The sequence below is a fragment of the Parasteatoda tepidariorum genome, chromosome 6, assembly GCF_043381705.1.
Source record: "Parasteatoda tepidariorum isolate YZ-2023 chromosome 6, CAS_Ptep_4.0, whole genome shotgun sequence".
Taxonomy (NCBI): Eukaryota; Metazoa; Arthropoda; class Arachnida; order Araneae; family Theridiidae; genus Parasteatoda; species Parasteatoda tepidariorum.
In genome coordinates, this window is record NC_092209.1 from 32782283 (window position 1) to 32806599 (window position 24317).

Consider the following 24317-nt stretch of genomic DNA (forward strand, 5'->3'; position numbering starts at 1 on the left):
GTGGTAAATCATTTCAACGGAAAAATTATCAAATTAATGGTTTAAGTACCGTATATTTTGCTTTTATTAACCAAAATAATGGGTTTTTCCAGAAAGAAATGTCATTGTCATACAGTGCAGAGATTCTACCTAATTTTTATAAGAATCCAGGAAAATATTTCTTACATTTAAGTAATAAATTTACCTTGCATTGTATACCCGTCAGTCTTAAAGATTCGGTTGTAAGTTCAACATACCATTTTATAGCAAAAATAGTTATTTATTCTTTTATATTTTTGACGAGAACAATCAAAACTAAAATGTAATAAATCTTTTCTCGGTAGAAAAAAATTTAATATTTACTGAAAAAATAATATTTTCTGCTTTGACTCTAAAATGCACGGCGTACTTTTGATCATAAACAATCTATGGCTTATCTCCATTGCACTTTCTTACTTAGTTTTTTTCACATCCGGAATTCTCTGTATCAGAAATTCTCTGCATTGTTTCTCATAAGGATCCATGCTGGTACTTAGAAATTAATAATTATTCAGATAAGCACAAATGAATTAACACAAATAAATTAACACATTTTAAATATAAATATTTTCGAAACTATTGTACATGCTTTAGTAAACGTTAAACTAAATTAAAGTAAATCATACCAAGTTTATTTCCAGTTAAAAATATTCGATATATGGCCATTCGACAAACACCTTGTCAGTATTCCTTCCTAACATTCGGTTGTTCAAATACTGTTCTTGTGTTGTTTCCAACATCGATAGTTTAAAAAGCAATATCTTTGGGGCAACTCCATCAAAGAAATCGTTAATCTTGGTTATCATGTGATCAGGGGTAAATCTCTCATTATCCGAACGTTGAAACTACACTTTTAGAACTACAACTACTGCAATAATTTAAACGTTTTTGTGCAGCTTTAGACATCATTTTTGTGAGAATGCCCTGAAAACAATTTACTAGCGATAATTGCAAACCTTAAATTTGTAAATTACACTTAAAAATTATACTTTTAAAAATTATTCTTAAAAAATTAATGTTTCTTAATCTCAAGTTTTATTTACTGCAATGATTCTAATTCGTTTGAATAAATTCTTATACAGTAAAGTCTGTTATCAAGTTACAGGGAAAAAATCTTTACTTTTTGTTCTTTGTGGTGTACTCTATATTCAGTTTTTAATTTTCAAAAGAAGCAAGTTTTGAGATCTCAGTAATTTCTTCCCAGTTAGTGTTTTGTTTTCTTAAATAGAAAAAATAGTATTAAAATAACCTGCAGATACTGCTATATCCAGTAGTGTTCACTGTCATTGCAATAAATAAAACGGCTTACTTTTCTTATTAAACTGCCTCGATTTTTCAGTGAATGGATCTTTTAAATATCAGTACTGTTCGAAATGCTACATGAAAAATCAATGACGTGAAGAGTTAACTTCTAATACTGATATATAAGGACATTTTCGCAATTTTGTCTTATATATATATTTATTTATAAAACCACTAAATGTTTCAGGTATCCATTCTTCTTGCTGTCTTGGCCGCAGCCAATGCTAGCCTTCTCCTTGCTGGACATGGACACCTAGTCAATACCGGAGTTAGTGCACGACAACAAGTTCAAGATGTAAGTATTTTTCTGATATAAAACTAATTGTTATAAATATATTTATTCGAATTTAAAATATTTATTTAATTCTGTTAGGGACATGGAAATTACGCTTTTGCTTACGACATCAAGGATGGCAAAGGAGCCACCAACTCCAGATCTGAAGTAGGAGATGCTCATGGAAACAAGAAGGGATCATACACTCTCGCTGACATCGATGGACGAGCAAGAAAGGTTGAATACGTTGCTGATGGACATGGATTCAGAGCTGTTGTCAAGACCAACGAACCTGGTACCGCTCACAGTGCACCAGCTGCTGCTGTCATCGCTAGTCCATACGCAGCCCCAGCTGATATCGCACATGCTGCCCCTGCCGTAGTAGGACACGCTGCTGTCATCGCTCCTGCTCATGGTCTTGGATATGGTGCTGGTCTTGGGCATGGAGCAGGTCTTGGATATGGTGCTGGTCTTGGACATGGAGCAGGTCTTGGACATGGAGCAGGTCTTGGATATGGTGCAGGCCTTGGATATGGTGCTGGTCTCGGATATGGAGTCGGTCTTGGATATGGAGGTGTTCTCGGATATGGTGCTGCTTTAGGTTATGGAGTTGGTAAAGGTCTCGGATATGGCTATGGAGGACATTACTAAACGTTTATAACTTAGGTAAGATACATTTTCCCCAATGCATGTTTAAATATTTAATTCTATACTAATTATATCACAAAAAAACTATGAAATAATATTGATTATAACTTTAATAAAACAGATAACTGCACGACTGTTATTTAAGCACAATCACTATAAATTGACTCGCAATTGAAATTCTAATTTTGAACTTATTCTAATTAAAGCAATAGTTTTTATTGTAATGGCTAAGAGTAATTCTTCAAGACAAAACGAAAAATTTTCCTTTTACTATCGCAAATCTTGTTTATCATATACCCTAGATAAGTTTTATTTCTGTAACACACACATATAAAAGTATTTAAAGATGTTGATCTGAAAGCATGTTCTACCTCCTTTTGAAAACATCTGCAATTTTCAGATAATTTAGGGATTTCTCATCATAAACTTTGTTCATTCAGTATACCTATTTGTAATTAGTAAAATATATGAATATATAAAAATAAATATGTTGTTATCAAAATTATAACCAGATTATAAATTATAATCAAATAATATATAATCAAAAATGTGGCAAATGATTCACCAATAAAAAAAATTAAAAACCTTTTTAAAATTTCCATAGCATATCCAAAAATAAAGCTACTCAAATTTTACAGATATCTTAAATATTTGTTCAATAACTAAAGGATAAATGATTTTATGCTAATTATATTCATTTGCATGCATTTTAGCTAAATAAAGACGCAATTCTTTCCCAATAATAATTATAAATAAGGAAGAAATAAAGCATTTTGGCAAAACTTTTTCTACTTACAATATAGTTATCAATTTTATTTATTTATAGGTCACTTTAATGGAGGAGGAAATACGAACAACTTGATTAATAGCTGCATTGTTTACAAGAGTTATCAAATGTCTGTTTCAACATTGCAACTTTCGATTCTCTTCTTATAATGTAACTATTTTCTCTTCCTGTTAAAGCTCAAATTGTAAAGATTTGGATGTCTCATACTTGATACTGGTGATATTGGTGATATGATGTAAATAAATATTTATTTATTTTTATATCTTGTCAATTTTTATATTGATTCGTTTTTTTGTCTAAGCACAAACTTATTTTTTAATTTGAACATTGGATTGAGACAAAAAGAATTGCTATTGACCGGTAACCATTACTAAAGTGAGTGAAAAAGCATCGTCAAAACTAACAGAATAAGGTAAAATTTAACGTGTTTCTGGATCTATGGGAATACCTAAAAGTTCGATAATTTTCACGGATGTCTTTGGTAATTATTTTGGTTAAGTTAACAATCTCTCTCTCTCTCTCTCTCTCTCTCTCTCTCTATATATATATATATATACATATATATATATATATATATATATATATATATATATATATATATATATATATATATATATATATATATATATATATATATATATATATATATATATATATATATATATATATATATATATATATATATATATATATATATATATATATATATATATATATATATATATATATATATATATATATATATATATATATATATATATATATATATATATATATATATATATATATATATATATATATATATATATATATATATATATATATATATATATATATATATATATATATATATATATATATATATATATATATATATATATATATATATATATATATATATATATATATATATATATATATATATATATATATATATATATATATATATATATATATATATATATATNTAAAATTGCCCACTATATATATATAATATGTAATACAGTTTCAGTAATTGTGATATGATTTGGAAATTTTATCGTGAAATCTTAGAGCATGTCACAAGAACCCTTTCTTCGGTTAAATTTACTTTTTAGTTTTGTATTTTGTTTTAAAAAGGTGTGATAAAAAAAAATTTATAATTTTGAAAAGCAGAATTTATTTTAAATCCTTACCATATGAACTGAAAAATTATTAAATGAATGGTATTATTAAATTATTAAATGAATTATTAAATGATTTAAATACTGTTGTATTTCGGTTTTATTAACCAGAATTATGGGTTTTTTCTCACCAGAAACGTCATTGCCATACAGTACGGAGATTCTGCCAATTTTTTTATAAGAATCCTTGAAAATACTTCATACATTTAAGTAATAAATTTACCTTGCATTGCATATCCGTCAGTCATAAAAATTCGGTCGTGAGTCAAACATACCATTTTATAAAAAAAATAGTTTTGGTTTTTTTTTTTTGACAAGAACAATCAAAACTAAAACGCAATAAATCTTTTTTCGCTAAAAATATTGAAGTGTTTGCTGAAAAAATAAAATTCATTTGTTCGATTTGATAATGCACGGAGTACTTTTGATCATAAACAAACTATGGCTTATGTTCAATGCTCTTTTTTAATATTTTTGAGATCCGATATTTTGTGTTTTAAACTTATATTGTTTTCTATAAGGATACATGCTGGTGCTTACAAATTAATAATAATTCAGACTAGCATAAATAAATTATAACGTTTTAGATATAAATATTTCAGAAACTATTGCGCATACTACAGTAAACGTTAAACTAAACTGGAGCAAATCATACATAAAAAATTTCCAGTCAAAAATATTTGTTTTATGGCCATTTCATACACGACAAATATCTTGTCAGTATTGCTTACTAACATTCCGTTGTTTCACGTGGTCAATTTAGTTTCTAATGCTGTTCAAATAATGTTCTTGTATTGTCCGGCATCGATTAATGATCTTGTATTGTCCGGTAAATGTCCGGCATCGATAGTTTAAAAAGCAATATCTTTAAGGCAACCCAATCAAGATATCAAATGTATTGATGGTTTTCATCTGATCAGAGGTTAATCACCTTTTCATCCTAACATTGAAAATGCTCTTTTTGAACCATAGTTACTGCAATAATTTAGAATCCTTTATTTATAGTAGAAATCCTTAATAGTGAAAAACTACCAAATGTCCTGAAAACAATTTACAGATTTTAAGTTTATCGTATAACGAAAAATTGACACATCAAACATTTACAAATGAAAGCAAAACCTTAGCTTATTTTTCTTCAAATTCGTGTATCAATAATTGTAATGAATACATGTAATAATTTTGAAATTATTCATACTTAAAATCCAGCCATTCAACTCTGTATGTATAGCGTTTATACATATAATTATTATTTGTTCTTTTTCAAAAGGTTAGCTAATTAATATTTTAAAAACTAGCATTACTTTTGAGTATTAGCACTGCATGAATGTAACGTTAATACTTTTAAAAAAGTCAAATCGAGTTGAAAAAAATGAGATAAATTGTACAAAGATAAATTGCACATTAGAAGATAATTAGATAAAGTGCACAAAGAATCTAGATTTATTTTCTAAATATTTATCGAGTTTTAAAAGAACAACTTTTATAAAATTTCGATTCCGGATACCTATTTTACACATAATATGTATTTTCCCATGCAAAATTAAATTCTTTAAAATGATGTAAGAAATTTTATATCTTGCAAATTCTCCTTGCAAAATAAAATAGAAATATTTAGTGAAAATTATCTTTTGCGTGGTTAACAAAATCTTTGGTTAAACAAAATTTATATTTATATGCAAACATTTGTCGAAATATAGTAAAATACGCAAAAGGTAAAATGAACATGAAGGGATCCAAACTTTGGGGGGCTTTCTGGACCAAACTATTTGGACCATATTTCCCAGATTGTGACTAACCCCTTTTCCTTGGGGATCAGATATCCGAATTCATCGGGAAATTTTTTTTATTTATATTTTTAAAAAAGTACCTTTTAGTGTCTGATATCGTAACTTAAAAAATCGTCTACTTTTATTAATTATTATATTTAAAATCACCCCTTTGAGTCATTAAGATTGAGTCCTCGAATGTGAAGATCCGATCCTTAGATCAAAAGTTATTCAGGGTGGTCCGTTTTTATAGCTGTGAGCAAAAAATTTCTGTAAGCTTTAAAAGTTCTCCAGATACAGCGAAATACGCAGAACGTAAAATTATTATTAAGGGGTCCAAACTTTAAACAGTTCTCCTGATCAAACAATTATTTGTGACCATTGTTCCCAAATTGCGGCTACCTGAAATGCAAATCCAGCGGAAAAAAAGGTATGTTTATTCAGTGAAAGTATGCTTTTGCGTCGGATTTTGTAACTTGAGTTATGGTCTGCGCTTATTTATAAGTATATTTTAGATCACCTCTATAAACCGTCAAAATTAAATCCTAGAACTTGAAGTTCCGATCATTAGTTCAAAAGTAATCATGAGCGGTCTTTTTCTTGCCGTCTTATTTTGTTCTTATTCTTGCGCATTAAGCAAACTCATTGATTTATTAACTGCTATCTCTAATTTTTTAAATGCTTCCATTCCTCCACAAAAAATGTATGATAACAATTTAAATTACATAATACATTTTCAGTAATCGTATAAGAGCTTTAAAGCTATTTTTAAAAGAATTTACTTCATAGAAACTGCTGGTTGAGAAGTTATCGTGTCTATTAAAAAAATCTTTTCTTTTTTTTAAATGGTTTAATCTAACATTAAAAACATAAATTCAAAATAAAATGCCCTAAAATTCTGCAGTTAGAAAAAACGTTAAAATTAAGCTAATGAATAGAACTCGTTCTGAATTTTTTTTATATAACTTCACATCCCTACTCTGCTAGGTCTTAAAAATTAAGTGTTGAAAAATTGGCTTATGCATTAACTTTTGAGGCTTAATTAATAAAAAATATTAAGCTGTAACTTCTTTATAATTTATGCTATACTTTAACAATAAAATCAATAAAGTAACGCAGGATTAGATTTTCAGAACCCATTAACCCTTTAAATCCAACTAACCCAACACACTATATTTTAAAACATATATCAATTGGTAATAGTACTAGAGGACGGGTAGAGCTTTAATAACATGACAATTAACCCGCATTTGTTTACATGAAAAGGAAAACAACGAAAACCTCGCATGGTTAGCCCGATGTCAAAAGGATTTTATTTTACTTTATAACCGTCGTTGAACAGCAGACACAATTTTGAGTTTAAGATTATCGATGTTCAACTCTGTAGCCTTGTAATTTTGACCGCAATCCGGTAGACAAAAAAACTCCAGGATCAAATATTGAGAGAGAAATTTTGACTTTGTGGAGGATTTTTCAATGGAACTACCGCATTTGCCTCATGGAGGGGAAAACTCTGAAAACCTACCACAGTTAACACGACGCGAGGGGAATTCTAACCCATGATCCGTCTACCACTGAGGACACTTTGCATCAGTACTGAGGTCGGTGCGATCCGGGTGTAGAATTCGTATCGATTGTCATCGCTTGAACTTGAACCCATTCACCTCTTTATCTTAGGTTTTATAATAAACCTTTTTCAGAGTCAAACGCAGAATAATTCTATGTATTGACAATGAAGCAATGTACTTCTTTATAAAACCGAAAATCTATGCCTATTTTGTGGCTTTTCCATTCAAGTTATGAATCTTAAATTTGACATGATGTTAAAAGTAAATGTAAAACCAAATTAACTAATATTTTCTGATAATTTGCGGAAAGATAACTTTTTGCTTTATATAATTTGAAATTCTTAAGTTTTTCAATCATATATCAATTTATCTTAAGTCATCTAATCTAAAATTCGATTTCTCAGATACTATTCCACCGATTTCAAATTTTGAATTTTGTATTTTTCACATGGATTTATCTTTGGATAAAAGTATCTCATAATTATGTGCAAAAATTTTTCTATTCACTTAAATAGTTCTCGAAATAGTGCGAAATACGCAAAAAGTAAAATTAACGTTAAGGGGTTCAAACATTGGTTCGGGGGGGGGACCATATTTCCAAGAATACGGCTACCCCCATATCTTGGAGGGTCGAAACCCGAATCCGTTGTAAGAAATTGTATGTTTATTCAAAGAAAGTCTCTGATTTCGTAATTTAAAATATCGTCTGCATATTTAATTAGCATAATTGATGTCACCCCCCCCCCTCGAACCATTAAGGTAAAATCATTAGATCAAAAGTTACTCAAGGTGGTTCGTTTTCTTTTTTTATTATTATTATAACTATGTGCAGTAAATAGGTCCATTATTACAGTTGTGTACATTATTTTTATAAAGTATTCAGTGAAAAAGCTACAGTTCAGTTTCTTTTTATGCTACCTCTGAGCCTACATCAAACCAGTGCATTTCACTGTTAGATGCTTCTTGACATTGTTTAAACTAAACTTCTTTTTCTTTTAGGAAATACTTTTCAAATCAAAACACTAAAATAATTCTTTAAAAATATTTTAAGATAGAGAAATGGGTTTGAATTAAAATTATGATCAATTTATAAAATGCTTCCAACAGTTCTAATAACCAAAAGGTACAAATATCTATAATGCTTTTTAATTCTTAAAATTTTTCCAATAGATTCAATAGGTATATGTTTTATTATACAATAACTGAAGAAGAAGATATACATTTTTAATAATATTTTTAAACGTAACAAAAACAAAAAATAAAAAAACATTGCTCCTAAATAAATGATATTATGCACTATGACCAAGTTGAGTGAACTTAGATCTAATGATTGGATTCTCACGTACTGGGACTCAAACTTTATGATTCGAGGACCTGATCTTAAATATTTTAAGTAGTTAGTACGAAATCAGACACAAAAACACAATCTTTCTGAATAAACATGCCTTTTTTCGATGATTTTAAACGTTTTGCCCTCAGAATAGGGAAGGGGGTAGCTACAATCAAGAAAATATGGTCCCAATAGTTTGGCCAGGTTAGCTCTTGAAAGTTCAGAGACCTTAATGTTAATTTTACTTTAACATTTTGAACATTTTTGAGCATTTTAAACGAATAAAATAAAATTGCCCACAATTAAAATTCGTTTATTCTAACATAATTCAGTGCAAAAAGTAATTTTCAGTAATTATTTTTATTTGTTACTATTTTATTCAATAATAGTCAAGAACATAATTTTTAAGTTATTTTTAAGAATGCAATTTTGCATTTCAAAATACATAATTTGAATGAAATCGGACAAATATTTCCTGAGAAATCAAATTGTAAATAAAGTCGTAGATTTAAAATTCGATTTTTCGGAGCTATTCGACTGTTTTTATTCAATTTTTTTATTCAGACACTTAAAATAACATTCCTTAAAATTATATAAATAATCTTGTACCTCACACTGTTAACATTTTCATTCTGAAATTATGGTACAATAGCTGGCAGCTGCCTGTCCATCCTATTAACCGTACAGTTTACGATAAAGAACATTTTTTTCCTTTATGGTGTTGAAACCATTTACAGAAAGTATGGTTATAAAACCATGAATAAAAAACTATATGGTTTTTTAACCGTTTACAGCCATCATTTTCAAAAATATAAAAAAAGTTAATTATTTAACTAGACATAGGAGCTCGGCTTTTCGTAAGGTATTGAGCACTGGAGAGTGTCAGATACCGTGTTGAAGGGAATGGAGAAATTATTGTAGTGGACTCGAACTCCAGTTCTGCCGGTCATGAGATTGACGGCTAGTCCCGCTCGGCTGTAATATGAACGCAGTTGCAAAGAACTAAGCAGCTTCATTAGGTGGTTCTAGTTGGCACGATAAAATTCTGGCTGTTTAACCGTATTAGGTGAAAGCAGTTAGTAAACAGTTTTTCTCAAACTTAACAGTTTGATTACTATTTCATTTACAATTATTTCACTGTTTTGATTAAATATGGTAAAATAACCATTCAATAAATTGTTATTTAGAAATTTTTCCGAGAAAATTTTAACGGTGTAAAATTCAAATTTATTTCGACTGTTATTAAACTACTATAAAATAATAAAAATCCTTATTAAAAATTAGTTTTTGCATGAAATTATCTTTGAGTAAACGATTCTTATAATTGCGGGCAAAATTGTCTGATTTCTTTAAAAAATTCTCGAGACAGGGTGAAATGCACAAAAATTGAAACTAACATATGGCGTCAAGAGAAAACAACTCAGAAAAAAACAGCAAAATATAAGTGTATTTTTGTGTCTGATTTTGTAGCTTAAAATATTGTCTGCTCTAAATAATCAGCATATTTTTTAGGCTCTTAAACCATAAAGATTGTATGTCAGTAAGCCAAAACTACTACAATCTAACAAAAGATCTTAAGGTAGTTTACTTTTTAGCGAACTGTACAAGTGTTGATTCATTTTGATTGTATATGAAGAAATTTAACTTATGTACCGAACAAGTTAAGCTAAAGTTCTTTAATGAAGGGATAGTGTGCAACCATATATAAATTCAAATAAATTATAACTCTTTTTTTTAAAAAAATCAGAGTAAGAAAAAGATAAAAAATTATTTTAAAATATTTCAAAAATTCTTCTATATTTATATTTTCTTGAAGAAATATTTAAATTTGCTTTCAAATTTTGCACAGGTCGCAAATTATTTCCACAATATAAATTGTTTCACAAGCAAGGGCATCACGGGGGTCCAATTTTTTAGGAGGGTGAAAATAAAATAAAGACGCAAAATTTCTCTAACATACTGAAAAGAATTCTTAAAATAGCTTGATATCTGAGAAAAATTTATTTTCATCTCTTTCTTATTTTTACATTTGAGGAACTTAAAAAAAAAAATTTTTTTGTGACTGAAACATTGAGGGAGGGCATATACCCACCATCCGACCCCAACCCCCCACTAAAGACTCCCACATAAACAGGAACTGTCTTAATCTGGTTCATTTTATAAAATAATAAAACATTTAAACGGAAAAGTATAATACATGACTGAGTTTTTTAATTAATCGAATCTATGATTGTAATAATATGAAAATCCATTTCTATTATTAATAATTGAGTGTATAACTTCGAATTGTCTTTTTGAATGAAATGAAAATTATCAAAATTTCTTTTATTTGTTTATAATAATCAAAATTATCAACGTTTTTTCAAAGGCATTTTCTCAACACAATAGATTTTTCTACAGTAATTTTACAAGATGACAAGATTTTAAAAGTAATATTAACAGAAAAAAATATGCTCATACAACAATTTTCTGATTTTAACGACACCTTTAACATTTTTTTTTTTACAATCAAAGATAAAACAAATAAGAGATTAACCTAGTTTTTTAACTTCATGAAATTATTATTATTTTTTAAAATGACTGCAACATAACAGGGATCTTTTTTGTTATTTCCATAACCAATTATGTTAAAATGAATGTGACAGTTACTTACGTTTCAATGTCTTATAACACGCTTATGAATGTTTAATTACTTGAAGTAAGGTCATTTTCCTGACATTCCAATAATTCCAATTCAATACCTTTCCCACAAAGAATCGAAAGATATACACCCAAAATCCACTTCCGTAATGTTACACATAATTTTTTTTATTTTATTTTTATCAGAACCTGAACCAGGCTATTATTGTTTTTAATTTCTTGATTTTATTCTACCTTTCAAGATTTTATCAGTTAAATTTCGACCTTCTCAAGGGTGCGGCTTCTTTTTATTCTATTTTTTATTCTACTTCTTTTTTCCAAACAGGTAGTTCACCAAACTTATTGAAAGTGACCTTGTATCTTTCATATATATATACGCTGAAGTGTGAACAGACAGTATTGAAGAATTATAAATATTCTCTACAAGTTTCAACATGATATCTAAGGTAAATAATGCTTATTCTTGTTTTAAAATTTGATTAAATATTAAACTGACTATTTTTTTATTTACTCGTTTTTAAAATTATTTAATGCTGGGAATTAACTTGATTCAATCAGTATTAACGAATAGAAATCGAATTAGATTAAAAGTTGCTTCAATTTTTTTTTAGATTTTAAGGAAGTTTGAAATTTGTGTTTTAAATGCTAGCCTAAAAACTTTAGCTGTATTAGTTAAATATTTCTTGCGAAATGCTAAATTCAAACTGTTATAAGAAGAATTATTTCAAAAATTAGCACATTACCTCTGCTAACTGCATGTTCATATAATAGATTTAACATGAACTATGAAAATAGTTTTTTTTAACCAACTCTAAATTTAAAATTTTTAGGTATTATTCAGGAACATAAAGGTATTATAATGAAAATAAAAGTATTATAGAGATATACTTATTCCTATTAATAAAAGCATAGTGTTACATAGAATTATGTAAAACAGATAGTTTTAAAACATTTATCCTTCCTAAATACATAGTTTATAATTAATTGCCTATAATAAATGTAATATCCTATGCAAATTTTGTTCTAAGTATAATTATTTATATGAAAAAGGTGAAATCATGAAAAAGAGGACAAATTTAAGAGATATTTCTAGAATGCTTTAAAATCTAAATAAGTTTCACATTTTAATCACAAAAATTATATGAAGTAAAGAATTCTGACAAAATTAGCGTAAGGATATTTTGGTAAAATGAAATCTTAATTCTTGGTAATATATCCGAAATATATTATATTTAAAATAATCACTTGATAATTTTGCTATTTCCATGGTGTAGGTTTATAGAACTTTCTAGTCTGTTAAATAATAGTTCTTATCGCCATTAATTCGTTATTCATTCAGTGAAAAATACAAATAGTTAACCGAAAAGTAAATTTAATTTAAAAAAGGTTTTTATGTCATGCTCTAAGGTATCATGATAAAATTACAAAATTTCATAACATCCAAATTTCATATAAAACCATTTTATATATTGCTAATTTTACCAAAATTATTCCCTCGGTAGAAGTTACCGAGATTTTTGATGTTCTCACACAGCCAGAAACAAGGTATATTTTACCATATTCTTGTAGTTTTTACTATACTTTTTTTTCAGCGTAGTTTATAAATTTAAGGCATAATAATTAAATATTTTTAATGTTAGATTGAAAGATTGTTAGATTGAAACTGGCATAAAAAAGGAGGGTACAAATTAATGTGTATAAGTTAAACAAATTATTAAAATTAATATGAACAATTGAACATTAAAATAGCAGAAAGCAGTGCTTTAACCACGGGTTACAATCAACGAATATTATTTTGTTTAACAAATTAATGTTTTTTTTTATGACATGGATGACATTCGGATTTTATAAATAAAATATTTTTATTCAAATTATTCATAAGTGGAACTTGAAATCACAAAGAGGCAAGTAACTTTGAAAGATACTTCAGTAATAATTTAAAATTTGTGTCACATTTAAATCCCAAATGTCATAATTTAAACTTTACGAACAATAACTAAATACTTTTAAATTGAGATAATGAATTGAATGGTACTACATTATATAAATTACTAGAAACTACATCACATAAATTATTAACAATATATATTATATAACCCTTGGAATTAAGGTATCTTTTTTGCACATCTATAAAAATAACATCTATTCTTAACTAAGACCAAGGAGTTGTATGATTTTATATATAGTATTTACGGATTAAAATTTAAATTTAAATCTATATCGGAGGAATTTTTTTCTGAAAGAATATAGATAGTTTTTTTTCTCAATATCATGTATTTGTACGTTATTCTTTCGTTTACAAAGTTTTTAACGTGAATAGACTTGATTCTAGTCGAAAATTTATGTTTTCGTTGAAAGTAGGATAATAAAAATTTTTTTTTTGATCTAATGATCGGATCTTCACGTTTCAGAGCTCATTCTTAACGGTTCGAAGTAGTGACCTCAAATATGCTAATTTACTAGTGCAGACAATATTTTAAGTTACGAAATCAGACAAATAAACGTACTTTTTCTGAATACACAATTTTAAAAGAAACGTGCAAATACTCATTTTAATTTAATAAAGTTCTTTTAAAAATTTCTATAGATTCACAAACATTAGAAACGTTAAATAATTTTATAATTAGTTCTTGTAAGTAAAATATAAAAGAGTGAAACTATTTATTTAGGTATCCATCATTTTCGCTGTCTTTGCCGCAGCTAATGCCAGCGTTCTCCTCGCTGGACATGGACATCTAGTCAATACTGGCATCAGTGCAAGAAATCAAGTTCAAGATGTAAGAATACATTTACTGTTTCTGATCTAATTCTTTTGAAACAAAAATATCTTTATCAGAGTCTAACATATGAATTACAATACATTAGGGCCATGGCAACTATGCATTTGCATACGACATCAAAGATGGCAAAGGAGCCACCAACTCCAGATCTGAAGTAGGAGATGCTCATGGAAACAAGAAGGGATCATACACTCTCGCTGACATCGATGGACGAGCAAGAAAGGTTGAATACGTTGCTGATGGACATGGATTCAGAGCTGTTGTCAAGACCAACGAACCAGGTACCGCTCACAGTGCACCAGCAGCTGCCGTCATAGCTAGTCCATACGCAGCTCCTGCCGATATCGCCCACGCAGCACCTGCCGTAGTTGGACATGCTGCTGTCGTCGCTCCTGCTCATGGTCTTGGATATGGTGCTGGTCTTGGACATGGAGCAAGTCTTGGATATGGTGCTGGTCTTGGATATGGTGCAGGTCTTGGATATGGTGCAGGTCTTGGACATGAAGCAGGTCTTGGATATGGTGCAGGTCTTGGACACGGAGTTGCTCTGGGACATGGAGTTGGTCTCGGATATGGAGTAGGTCTCGGACATGGAGTTGGTCTTGGACATGGAGCCGGTCTTGGATATGGTGTTGGTCTTGGGCATGGTGCTCTTTTAGGACATGGAGCACATTATTAAAAACTTATCTTAGAATTTTAAAGGTTGGTTGTAAATTAGTTCACTTTATTTGAACCATTTTTATCAGAAGTTTTAATTAAAAAAGAAATTTATGAAATGATTGCATGAAATTTATATAAAAAAAACAAATTTGCATGCACTAACAAGCAATGCATAACTAAAAAGGCATCGATGCATGCATTCTAATCATTTAATTTATTTAATTACTATGCTTTACCGTAATATTACATATAAGAGAGTTTAAAGACTAATGTATTTTTTAAATAATTTTTCATTCATAAAACTTTTTAGTTTCGCTTATATTTTAACAAATAATTGTCCCACTGTGATCTTCTTTATTTTAATGCTATTTTTATCGCATATTGTTTTAGGCCCACGATTGCTACATCTTGGAAGACATAATTTTTATATAATATTCTAATGACAAATTTTAATGCTATAGTTATCGCTTTAGTTGCGAAGAACCGGAAATTGAACGCGATTTGCCACACATGTTTGTGTTAGTTTTTTTTTTATTTTATTATTATAAACTTATCTGTGCTGTAAAATATTTTCTTTCGAAATACTTGCTTTAGACTTAAATGAAAAACTTCATGATTACTATGGTAGATAAGGGTAAGTTTAATAAGACCTGGTAGGAAGATAAAATAAGGATCTGATGCTTTTGACTATTATCAATTTAGAAAACACACAAAACTAGGTGAAGACATTCTCCATGCTATTTTTATTTGAAGATGAATAACTGTGTAGTTTTAAAAAAAAATTTCTATTGACGCCAGTTTGTGGAAAATTTAATTGGCGGAAAATATTTTGGTAAAATTACTGTAATGCGTAGTGTTGACTTAATTTCTAGTTAACATAATTCTGGTTATTAAAACCTAACTATACGGCAAACCATTTATGAGCTAATTTTTCCGTTTGGTGGTAACAGTTTACCCGAAATTCTAGTTTTTGAAATCATAGCTCTTATTACCAAGCATTTTATGAAAAATACAAAACTGAAAAATAAATTTAACCGAGTAAAATAGCAAATTTTAACATATTCTGGTAGTTCTGACGATACTTTTTTTCTCAGTGTAGCATCACCGGGAAGCTATAAAAAACTTTCCTTTATACTCCATTCAAAATCTCTAGAAAATTTTATACATTGCTTCATATGTCGAGTATAGATATATGAAATCTGTAGCACAGCAGTTGAACAAAATCCATGTTTTATTTGTGATTTCTGATCTCAAATCTGATCGACCATATTAATTTGAGATAAGTTATAAATATATTTCATTCAAAATTACTGATGTTTTACAATTTTTAAACTCCTTTAACTTTCTCAGTTGAAGAGGGTTATTATGTTAATTTAGTTCATTTAGGAGAAAACATATAGTTTTCTTTATTTCTACATATTCACGGTTTTCTCGAATCAGGTTGGTACTGGCGTACCACCAATAACATTGAATTCTTAAGTACTATAATTTGATTTGAATCCTTAGTTATTACTACTCGTAATTTGGTAAATATGTTAATATAGTTCTCCTTTATTTGTTTTCGGAAAAATTTTAAATCACTTAAAATTTTGTGCTATATACATTTTTACAGATTACAATGGAATAGGAGAATTATATTAAAACCGATTACGAGTTGTAATAAATGTTTTGCATCATAATTAATTTGTCTATGCTCATTTACCTTTGAAAACTAAAAGATATTGCTTTATTTATAAAATCATTGCAATTTAGTTTATTTTTTCTTTTCATTTCCCATTTTAATAGGTCACCATGATAAAGCAGAAAAAATGAGAACACATTTCCAACAAATGAAGCCAAACTTCTGTTTCAAAATTATTACTCCATTCTATATTCTGCTAAATGGACTCTATTATAATTAATTTCTGATCACATCCAACCTGCATAATTTTGTCAACATATTTGTTACATTATTGTATTTTGTAAATAAATTATTTATTACTTATTTTTACCAATTTAGGAATCATTTTTTATTGCCTACACAAACGCAAACTGATTATTGAAAAATTAAGCGTCACCGATATTTCTCAATTTTTTTATTGTTTTAGATCAAGTAATAATAATAAATTAATAATAATAATAAAATAATAATGATAAATTAATAATAATAAATTAATTTATAATAATTTAATAATAATTATTATCCAATAATAATTAATTCAAAGAAGAGAAACTTGTCATTTGTTTAAGAATTTTATGAAAATGTTAAAAATCGTGGAAACATCAGACGGTTATGATATAGAGTTAAAAGTTTAAGGGGTTGAGCGACTATTTTTTGGAACATATTTAGAACCCAAAATATAGTTCATTTCTTCTAATTTTTCACATTAAATTGGCTGGACTTGAAATTAATATTAACTGTTGTAAATTTCTTATATTTTGTAAATTTTGTAGAAAAAAATTAAATTAGTTTTTTTTTGTTTTTGTTTCTGTAGTTACTTGCTTACACACATGATATCTTAAAAGTGTATTAACGTTTTGCTTACGGCTGGTATAACTCGTTAACCAAAATGGCGGGCTTTATCATATCAAGCGCCGTAAGCAAAATTTTAATATAGTCTGCTAAACTTAAAATTTATCCATTTGAAACTTATTACGAGATTTAATGATTTTTAAATTTGTTTTTTTAACCTATAATATTTCACCTAAAATTCGCATAGGAACAGAAGACTAAAATTTATCAAATATTTAAATTTTTCAGTAGAAAATAAAGTATCGTTTGTCTAAATTGTGGAACGAAAAATTATGAGTAAAAAGATTTATTTCCCTCATTTAAGTAGCTTAGTTGAACTTTTCACTCAATCATAAAAATATAGTTTTGAAAAATAATTAATGAAAATTTAAATTTCAAAAAAAGAACAACTAATTAGAATTTTAAATATTTCATTTATCGGTTGAAGCTGTGTCTTTTTAAAGTGGAAAAAATCAAAAGATTTGAGTAATGTTTTATATTTTAAATTATGCGTTGAAAGGCAGCTAATCTTTCTTAATAAAAAGTGACATTTTTGAAAACGTTCGTCGCCCTTAAAAGTGTCAACATTGATACAGAGACGTTATAAAATGGATCCAAGTGATATCACGCAAGCCATTTGTCCCTTAAATGTCAGTTCTATACCAATCTTATCTCAAAAGAAAACCCTTTAAATGTCACGAACTTGTGCGTTAAGGAGAAGAACATATTGTGTTGTCAAAATATTTTCGAAACAGAAACGAAACAGTAGGTTAAAGAGTGGTATGTGCCAAAAATTATATAGTACAACATGATGCCATCAGCGTTTTCAAGAATCTTGCTGATAATCGACTTGGAATTACAGAGCAATAGCAAAATGATGAGTAAAACTGAGCAACAAGGGGTGCCAAAACGTGGTAGATATTCATCAGTGAAGAAGAACTGAAACAATGGAATCATGAAATGCTGTACAAACAATCATAACCCCTTCTTTACTTTAACTTATTGCTGAAAAGAGGAAACTGTACAGTAATCACCACATCAAAACCGTTCCAGAGATTTTTCAGGCTTTATATCTAGTCCTATAAAAGATCAATAGGAAGGAAGTTGCAGAAAGTGAACGGGTTGCATAAGACACTGATGGCTATACATTGAATGAATTGACTACATTGAATGATTTGACTGCATTGAATTAACGAGTTGCATATGATACTGATGACTTCATTAAATAAATTGTCTACTTTTAATGAACGGGTTGCGTATGATACTGATATCAATATTGAATGAATTGACTGGAGCTGTGTGAACGGGTTGCATATGATACTGATGACTACTGAAATTTATAAGATACTGATGACTACTGAAATTTATAACGCCTATCTCTTTTGTAAAGTAAGTAAACCCTCCAAGAGTTCCAGTCATCGTACTACTGAAATTTATAACACCTATCTCTTTTGTAAAGTAATGGCGTAAACCCTCCAAGTAACCCTCCAAGTAAACCCTCCAAGAGTTCCAGTCATCGTACATAGGCACTTCCCTGGTTTCTCAGTGCTTTTCATAAGAAATTATAAACACGAAGCATATCGATATTTGGCCCTAAGCCACTTAGAACAGCTTGGACACGTTTCAATCATATCAAAAAAAAACAAGGTCATTATCTTTTAAAACATGGATGAAAAAGAGAATTTATAAGAGGCTATATTAAGTCATATAGATTTATAATAATAAAAATATTTATTTCATTCATTTCATTTGTAATTTAATACTGAAAGGATATGTTATATGATCAAATAAGAAGATTACAAACAAATATATAAAGAGATTCTATTAAAAAAAGACCTTTCCAAGACTATCTACTAAATACATGTTTTTAAAAAAATGCAAAAGATATTCTTATGGGTTAAATTTAAAGAGGAATTTATAAAACACTAAAACACAGTTAGAATTGCCTGAACACTCAAATGCACTTACTATTTATTATTTAAACTTTAGAGACACTTTTTTCTGAAATGTTTTTTTTTTTATAAAATTTGTTGAATACACACAAAGCAATTGAAAGTCTCAAACTGGTAGATAAACGAAATTCCTGAAAACCACTTAAGTTTTACTTAAAATACAATCCAGCTGGTATATTGAATCGATCATATGTTTATCATTTTAAATTATTATTGAGATCAATGCCATTAGAAGCTGGAATCGTTTATGCTGGCGCCAAAAATAAGAAATAATGTGTAATCTAGATAAGCTAATCCAACAGTGCGGTCTGGTATGAAAAATCTGGTATTAAAACATGTAAAGAAGGAGACCAATGACAACTGCCCTACGAGATTGTGGGTCCCGTATTAACTTAAAAAGACAAACCATCCAAACGAAAAAAAAAAATATATATATATATATATATACAGTGAATTCGCGATAACTCGAATCTGATAGGACTGACGAAAAACTTCGACATATCGGAAGTTCGACTTACCGTTAGTTTCGGTTTTGGACTTTCAAAATATTGTCGGATTATTTAATTAATGCTTATTAATTACAAATCTTCTAAATGCTTACAATATTTAAGATCATTTTTCTGACAAGCCATTTACGATAAGACTGTTTGAAGCACTTTATGATACCCTGGTCCATCGGCTGCAACTTTGCTGTTGTGTTTGGCGGGAGAAACTGCAAGTTTACTGCTTTCAAATTAGGTAGATCACTATGCGCTGTGCATTTATCCATAAAGAGTATCACTTTTCTTTTTTTAGCGAAGAATTTCCGATCCAATTTTCTTACATAGTCTTCAAATAAAACTGATGTCATCCAAAACTTTTTGTTAGACTTGTAATCCAAAGGATACGTTTTTACATTCTTGAAACATCGGGGATTTCGGTATTTTCCGATAACAAGTAAGGGCAATTTCTCTGTCCCAGACGCATTTCCTCCAACTAGGACAGTCAAACGTTCCTTGCTCATTTTACCCCCTGAGCAGTTTTCATCCTTAAACATCATAGTCTTATTTGGAAGACATTTAAAAAATAAACCCATTTCATCAATATTGAAAACATCATTTTAACTGTATCCTTGAAGTAAATTTGGTAACGTTTCATTTAACCACTGTTCACATACTTCAAGAGGGACAGCTTTAGCTTCTCCATGAAGAGTGCGAAAGACATTGTGTGTGTGTTGCAAAGGAAGGGGCAAGATATCAGCTCCTAGGTTTTTTTTCTTGCTTTAAAAGATCCAAAAAAAATCGAGTTAAAGGGAGTAAAATTCGAGTAATCGAGAATAATTAACATGAAATTGAAGATAAAAGGGTCGGGACCTCATAAAAAAATCGAGTTATAGTAATATTCGAGTTATCGTACTTCGAGTTATAGCGAATTGACTGTATATATATATATATATCAGGTTTTATCCTACACGGCAGCAAAAAAAGCCTCATTACTACTCCCCGAATGGCAACGCTAGAAAATCGACCAATGATTGCCGCTAAAAATGGCACATGCCAAGTCTAGCTGAGGTGGCTCAACATATAGCGCTTTTAAAACACGGAAACTGAAATAACCTTAAGCTAGGCAGAAGTGAGTAGTCTTTGTCGATAGATCTCTATTTTAGTATTTTGTCGAAAGCGCTTTTTTTCACGAATTTATATGTTACGAATTTGAAGATTTTTGATTTATATCACGAATTTATTTGTTTTATTATTGTTATTAGTTATTCATTGAAAAATGAGTTTCAGTCGTGCTGTTACGCTTTAAGATTTTGTACTATAGCACATTTCTAATAGGTTTAATGAATTACATGTCATTTATTTGAATTCAAATTTATTTTAATGACTTAGTATTTACTGAAAAGATGTAATTTTTTTTTTTAAAAAAAGTAGTTATATGGAATTGAATGATTGTTTTGAATTCTCAGAATTTTGTGCAGTTCTAATGTACCTATGTTAGTAGCTAGCGAAGCGAGCTTGGTTTGCGAAGGAAACCATATAAGATTGCGTAGCAATTTTCGGGGGTTGGCGAGCGTTAGCGAGCAGGGGGCGCCGCCCACTAGTGGAATTTAATTTAAATTAAACTCACGCGAAACGAAATTCAAATATTTAATTCCGGCAAAAATTTATCTAATAACTCTAGGTGCCTAAAAGCAAAATGATATGAATAAAAACAATGGATTTATGACAGTACTCATATTTAATTAGATTTTTAACTTCAAGCTACAAGAGTGAATCTACGCTGAAATTAAAGTTTAATTTTATTAAAAGCATTATTATTTTAACTCATCTATACTTCTGTAATATGGTATTATACAAGAGCGTATTATGAAAATTTTTATGGTAGCAATTACTTAATTTTTATTATTTTATTTAAATATAGAGAATAATTTGGGATTTGATTATCCATTTCAAGCATTGAAGTGCACAGAGCGCAAAAAAACCGAGAATCATCTTGATAACTTTTGATTGAATTTTAATGGGTTAAGATATAGTCGTAATAATTTATAATAGTAACGCAAAATTTCCTAATTTGTACTGACGACATTTCAAATTACAAAATCAGACAAAACAGAATAAAACAAAACATGCCTTTTTCATATGAACAAGGTTTTCTCGATACGGATTTGGATTCTTGACCCTAAAAATATGGAGAGTAGCCACAATCCGCCAATTATGGGCCTAATAGTTTAGTAAGGAAAAAGGTCGAGCCTCTTTGTGTTAATTTCTTAACATTTTTACACACTTATGTGCTCAAAACTCCGACATCTACAATGTTAAGAAATAACCCAAAAAATTGAGTCGGCTGTTCAACGACGGTTATAAAATTTTAAAAATTGTTTACATTTTGTGGTTGTTAAATCAGAGATATTTTAATGATAATTTTTCTTTACAAATTTGTTTACTGCCATTTGAATATTTTTGGTGGAACTTTTAGTGCCCTGGTATTTGGTTCTTGTAATATATGAAATAAAATAAATGAGCAGCAATAAAATAAAATTAAGAGTATTCTGTAATCATATTAAACTTTTGAAACAGTTTTCACAAAACACTCTTAACCTAATTATGTATAGTTGTGCAATAAAGGGCAAATACATAATGACACCTTTTACCAATTAAAACATTTTCAATATTCAATAAAATATCAGTTACCTTTAATTTTGTGTTATATGAAAACATACCTTAATCATTTTTGTTCCAGTAAGGTCAGTTTCCTCACATTTAATTAATCACATTAAAATAACTTCCTCGTAGGGAACGGATAGGCATGTTTTCCAGAAACATGTGTTTTCCTGCCTAGGCGTATAATTTGCATTTTAATTTCATTAAAATTTGAATCAGGTGATAGGTGTTTTTAATTAATACGATTTGAGACTTTATCATTCAGATATTTCAAGGATTAAAACTTCAAACTTTTTGCTCTACATAATTTTTTCTTGCTATTTTTTAAAAACAAGTAAATCACAAAAATAATTGGAAATAGCCTTGTGGCATTTGTATAAATACGCCTAGGTTTTAATTAATGGTAATAAGTCAGATTCAAGATGATCTCTAAGGTATGTATAGGCTCATGAAGTATCTATTTGAATGTTTTTACAATTCCTTGAATGATAATACTTAGCTTAATTTAAAAAAAAGTGTGTTTTTTGAACTTTTAAAACAATTACAATATTGCTAATTATGTCTTTCTTTTAAATAAATGAAATGTGAACAATATATTTTTGATTTTAAGGAAGCATTAAAATACTAACTTAAGTTAGAATGCTATTTTATTAATTTTTCAAATAATTGTTGTTTAAAATATTAACATTTAGTTTGAGAAGCAATTAATGTAATTAATTTTTAAATTTTGATTAAGATTTAGAAGAATTAGGAATTAAGATTTAAGATTTTTTTTAAAATTTTGTTTGATAAGATTCATATAAACAACTTATAGGCTAATTGATCATCATATAAAGAAGACTGAAAAAGTGTGTAAAATGCTTTAAAAAGTATACTACTGAAAACTACCATTAAGAACTCAGAATATTTATACTACTAGAAAAAAAATAATTAACAGTTTATGTGGGAAAAGCTCGTTTACAGAAATGCAATTAACTTTCTGACACATTAATTATATCTTAATAGGGTATTTTTCTGTTACCCTTTGTAGAGTCAATTCTTTTGAGAGTAAAAAATGACCGTTGACCAAAAATAAATAAAATTAAATTAAATTAAATTATTTAAATAAAAAGTTGAACTTACTTGTGCTTGGTTAACGGATAATTACCCCAAACAATACACAAATAATTAAATTGAGCTGTAAATCTATGAAAATAATTGCTACTATCAAGAACAAATTTATTACTGGAGTTGTAGAAATTAAACAGTGTATATGCTCTCTTTGTTAAGAATAGTCTGGATTTGAATCATATCCATAAAAATTTTTATACATTTTAATACTCGCACTTAGCTATTAACATCTATGTTTGTTTTTTTCCTTCATAGCTAATCATTGATGCTCATATAATTTTAAATAATTTCCAAAAGTATTTTTTTAATAATTACGCCTCATGAGATTAGTGACCGGAACACAGTACTAATTTCTATGTGTGGGAGTTATTTTTTATTAAATCCTATTTGCTACACTATCCTACAATAATGGAAGAGATTTCGGTTTTTGACTTTTTTTTTAAATTTCTGAAGAAATACTTAAGAGGATTATTTTGTACTAGGAGGCTTCGCCCCCTGCTCGCTAACGCTCACCAATGCATCATAGCAATAATGAAAGTAGAAGTAAAGTTAGTACTGTAAAATTAAAGCAATATTTTTAATCAATGAGCCAAGTTCTTCAAGAAGCAGTTGTAGAAGTAGGTTGTTTATTTAAAACTTTTTATAGAATTTCTTTAAGAACACAATTGTTAATTTGGGCATTTGG

General features: G+C 28.5%; 3 protein-coding genes across 3 annotated transcripts in view; all 3 read left to right on the forward strand.

Annotated features, from left to right (window-relative positions):
* The first annotated feature begins 1469 nt into the window (after positions 1–1469).
* On the forward strand, positions 1470–3289 carry LOC122271839 (adult-specific rigid cuticular protein 15.7-like). Its single transcript, XM_043054400.2, has 3 exons — positions 1470–1615; positions 1694–2260; positions 3069–3289. The coding sequence occupies exons 1-2, from the start codon at positions 1499–1501 to the stop codon at positions 2243–2245; spliced, it is 669 nt and encodes a 222-aa protein (XP_042910334.1). The 5' UTR covers positions 1470–1498; the 3' UTR covers positions 2246–2260; positions 3069–3289.
* An 8559-nt stretch (positions 3290–11848) lies between these two features.
* On the forward strand, positions 11849–16926 carry LOC122271838 (adult-specific rigid cuticular protein 15.7-like). The gene is made up of 4 exons (XM_043054399.2): positions 11849–11942; positions 14166–14273; positions 14362–14978; positions 16722–16926. The coding sequence occupies exons 1-3, from the start codon at positions 11931–11933 to the stop codon at positions 14953–14955; spliced, it is 714 nt and encodes a 237-aa protein (XP_042910333.1). The 5' UTR covers positions 11849–11930; the 3' UTR covers positions 14956–14978; positions 16722–16926.
* A 5988-nt stretch (positions 16927–22914) lies between these two features.
* LOC107446333 (adult-specific rigid cuticular protein 15.7-like) overlaps positions 22915–24317 on the forward strand; it is a 5938-nt gene continuing 4535 nt past the window's right edge. Inside the window, exon 1 of the mRNA XM_016060949.3 lies at positions 22915–22956. Coding sequence (XP_015916435.1) covers positions 22945–22956 — 12 coding nt within the window. The 5' untranslated portion in view covers positions 22915–22944. The remainder of the gene's footprint in view (positions 22957–24317) is intronic.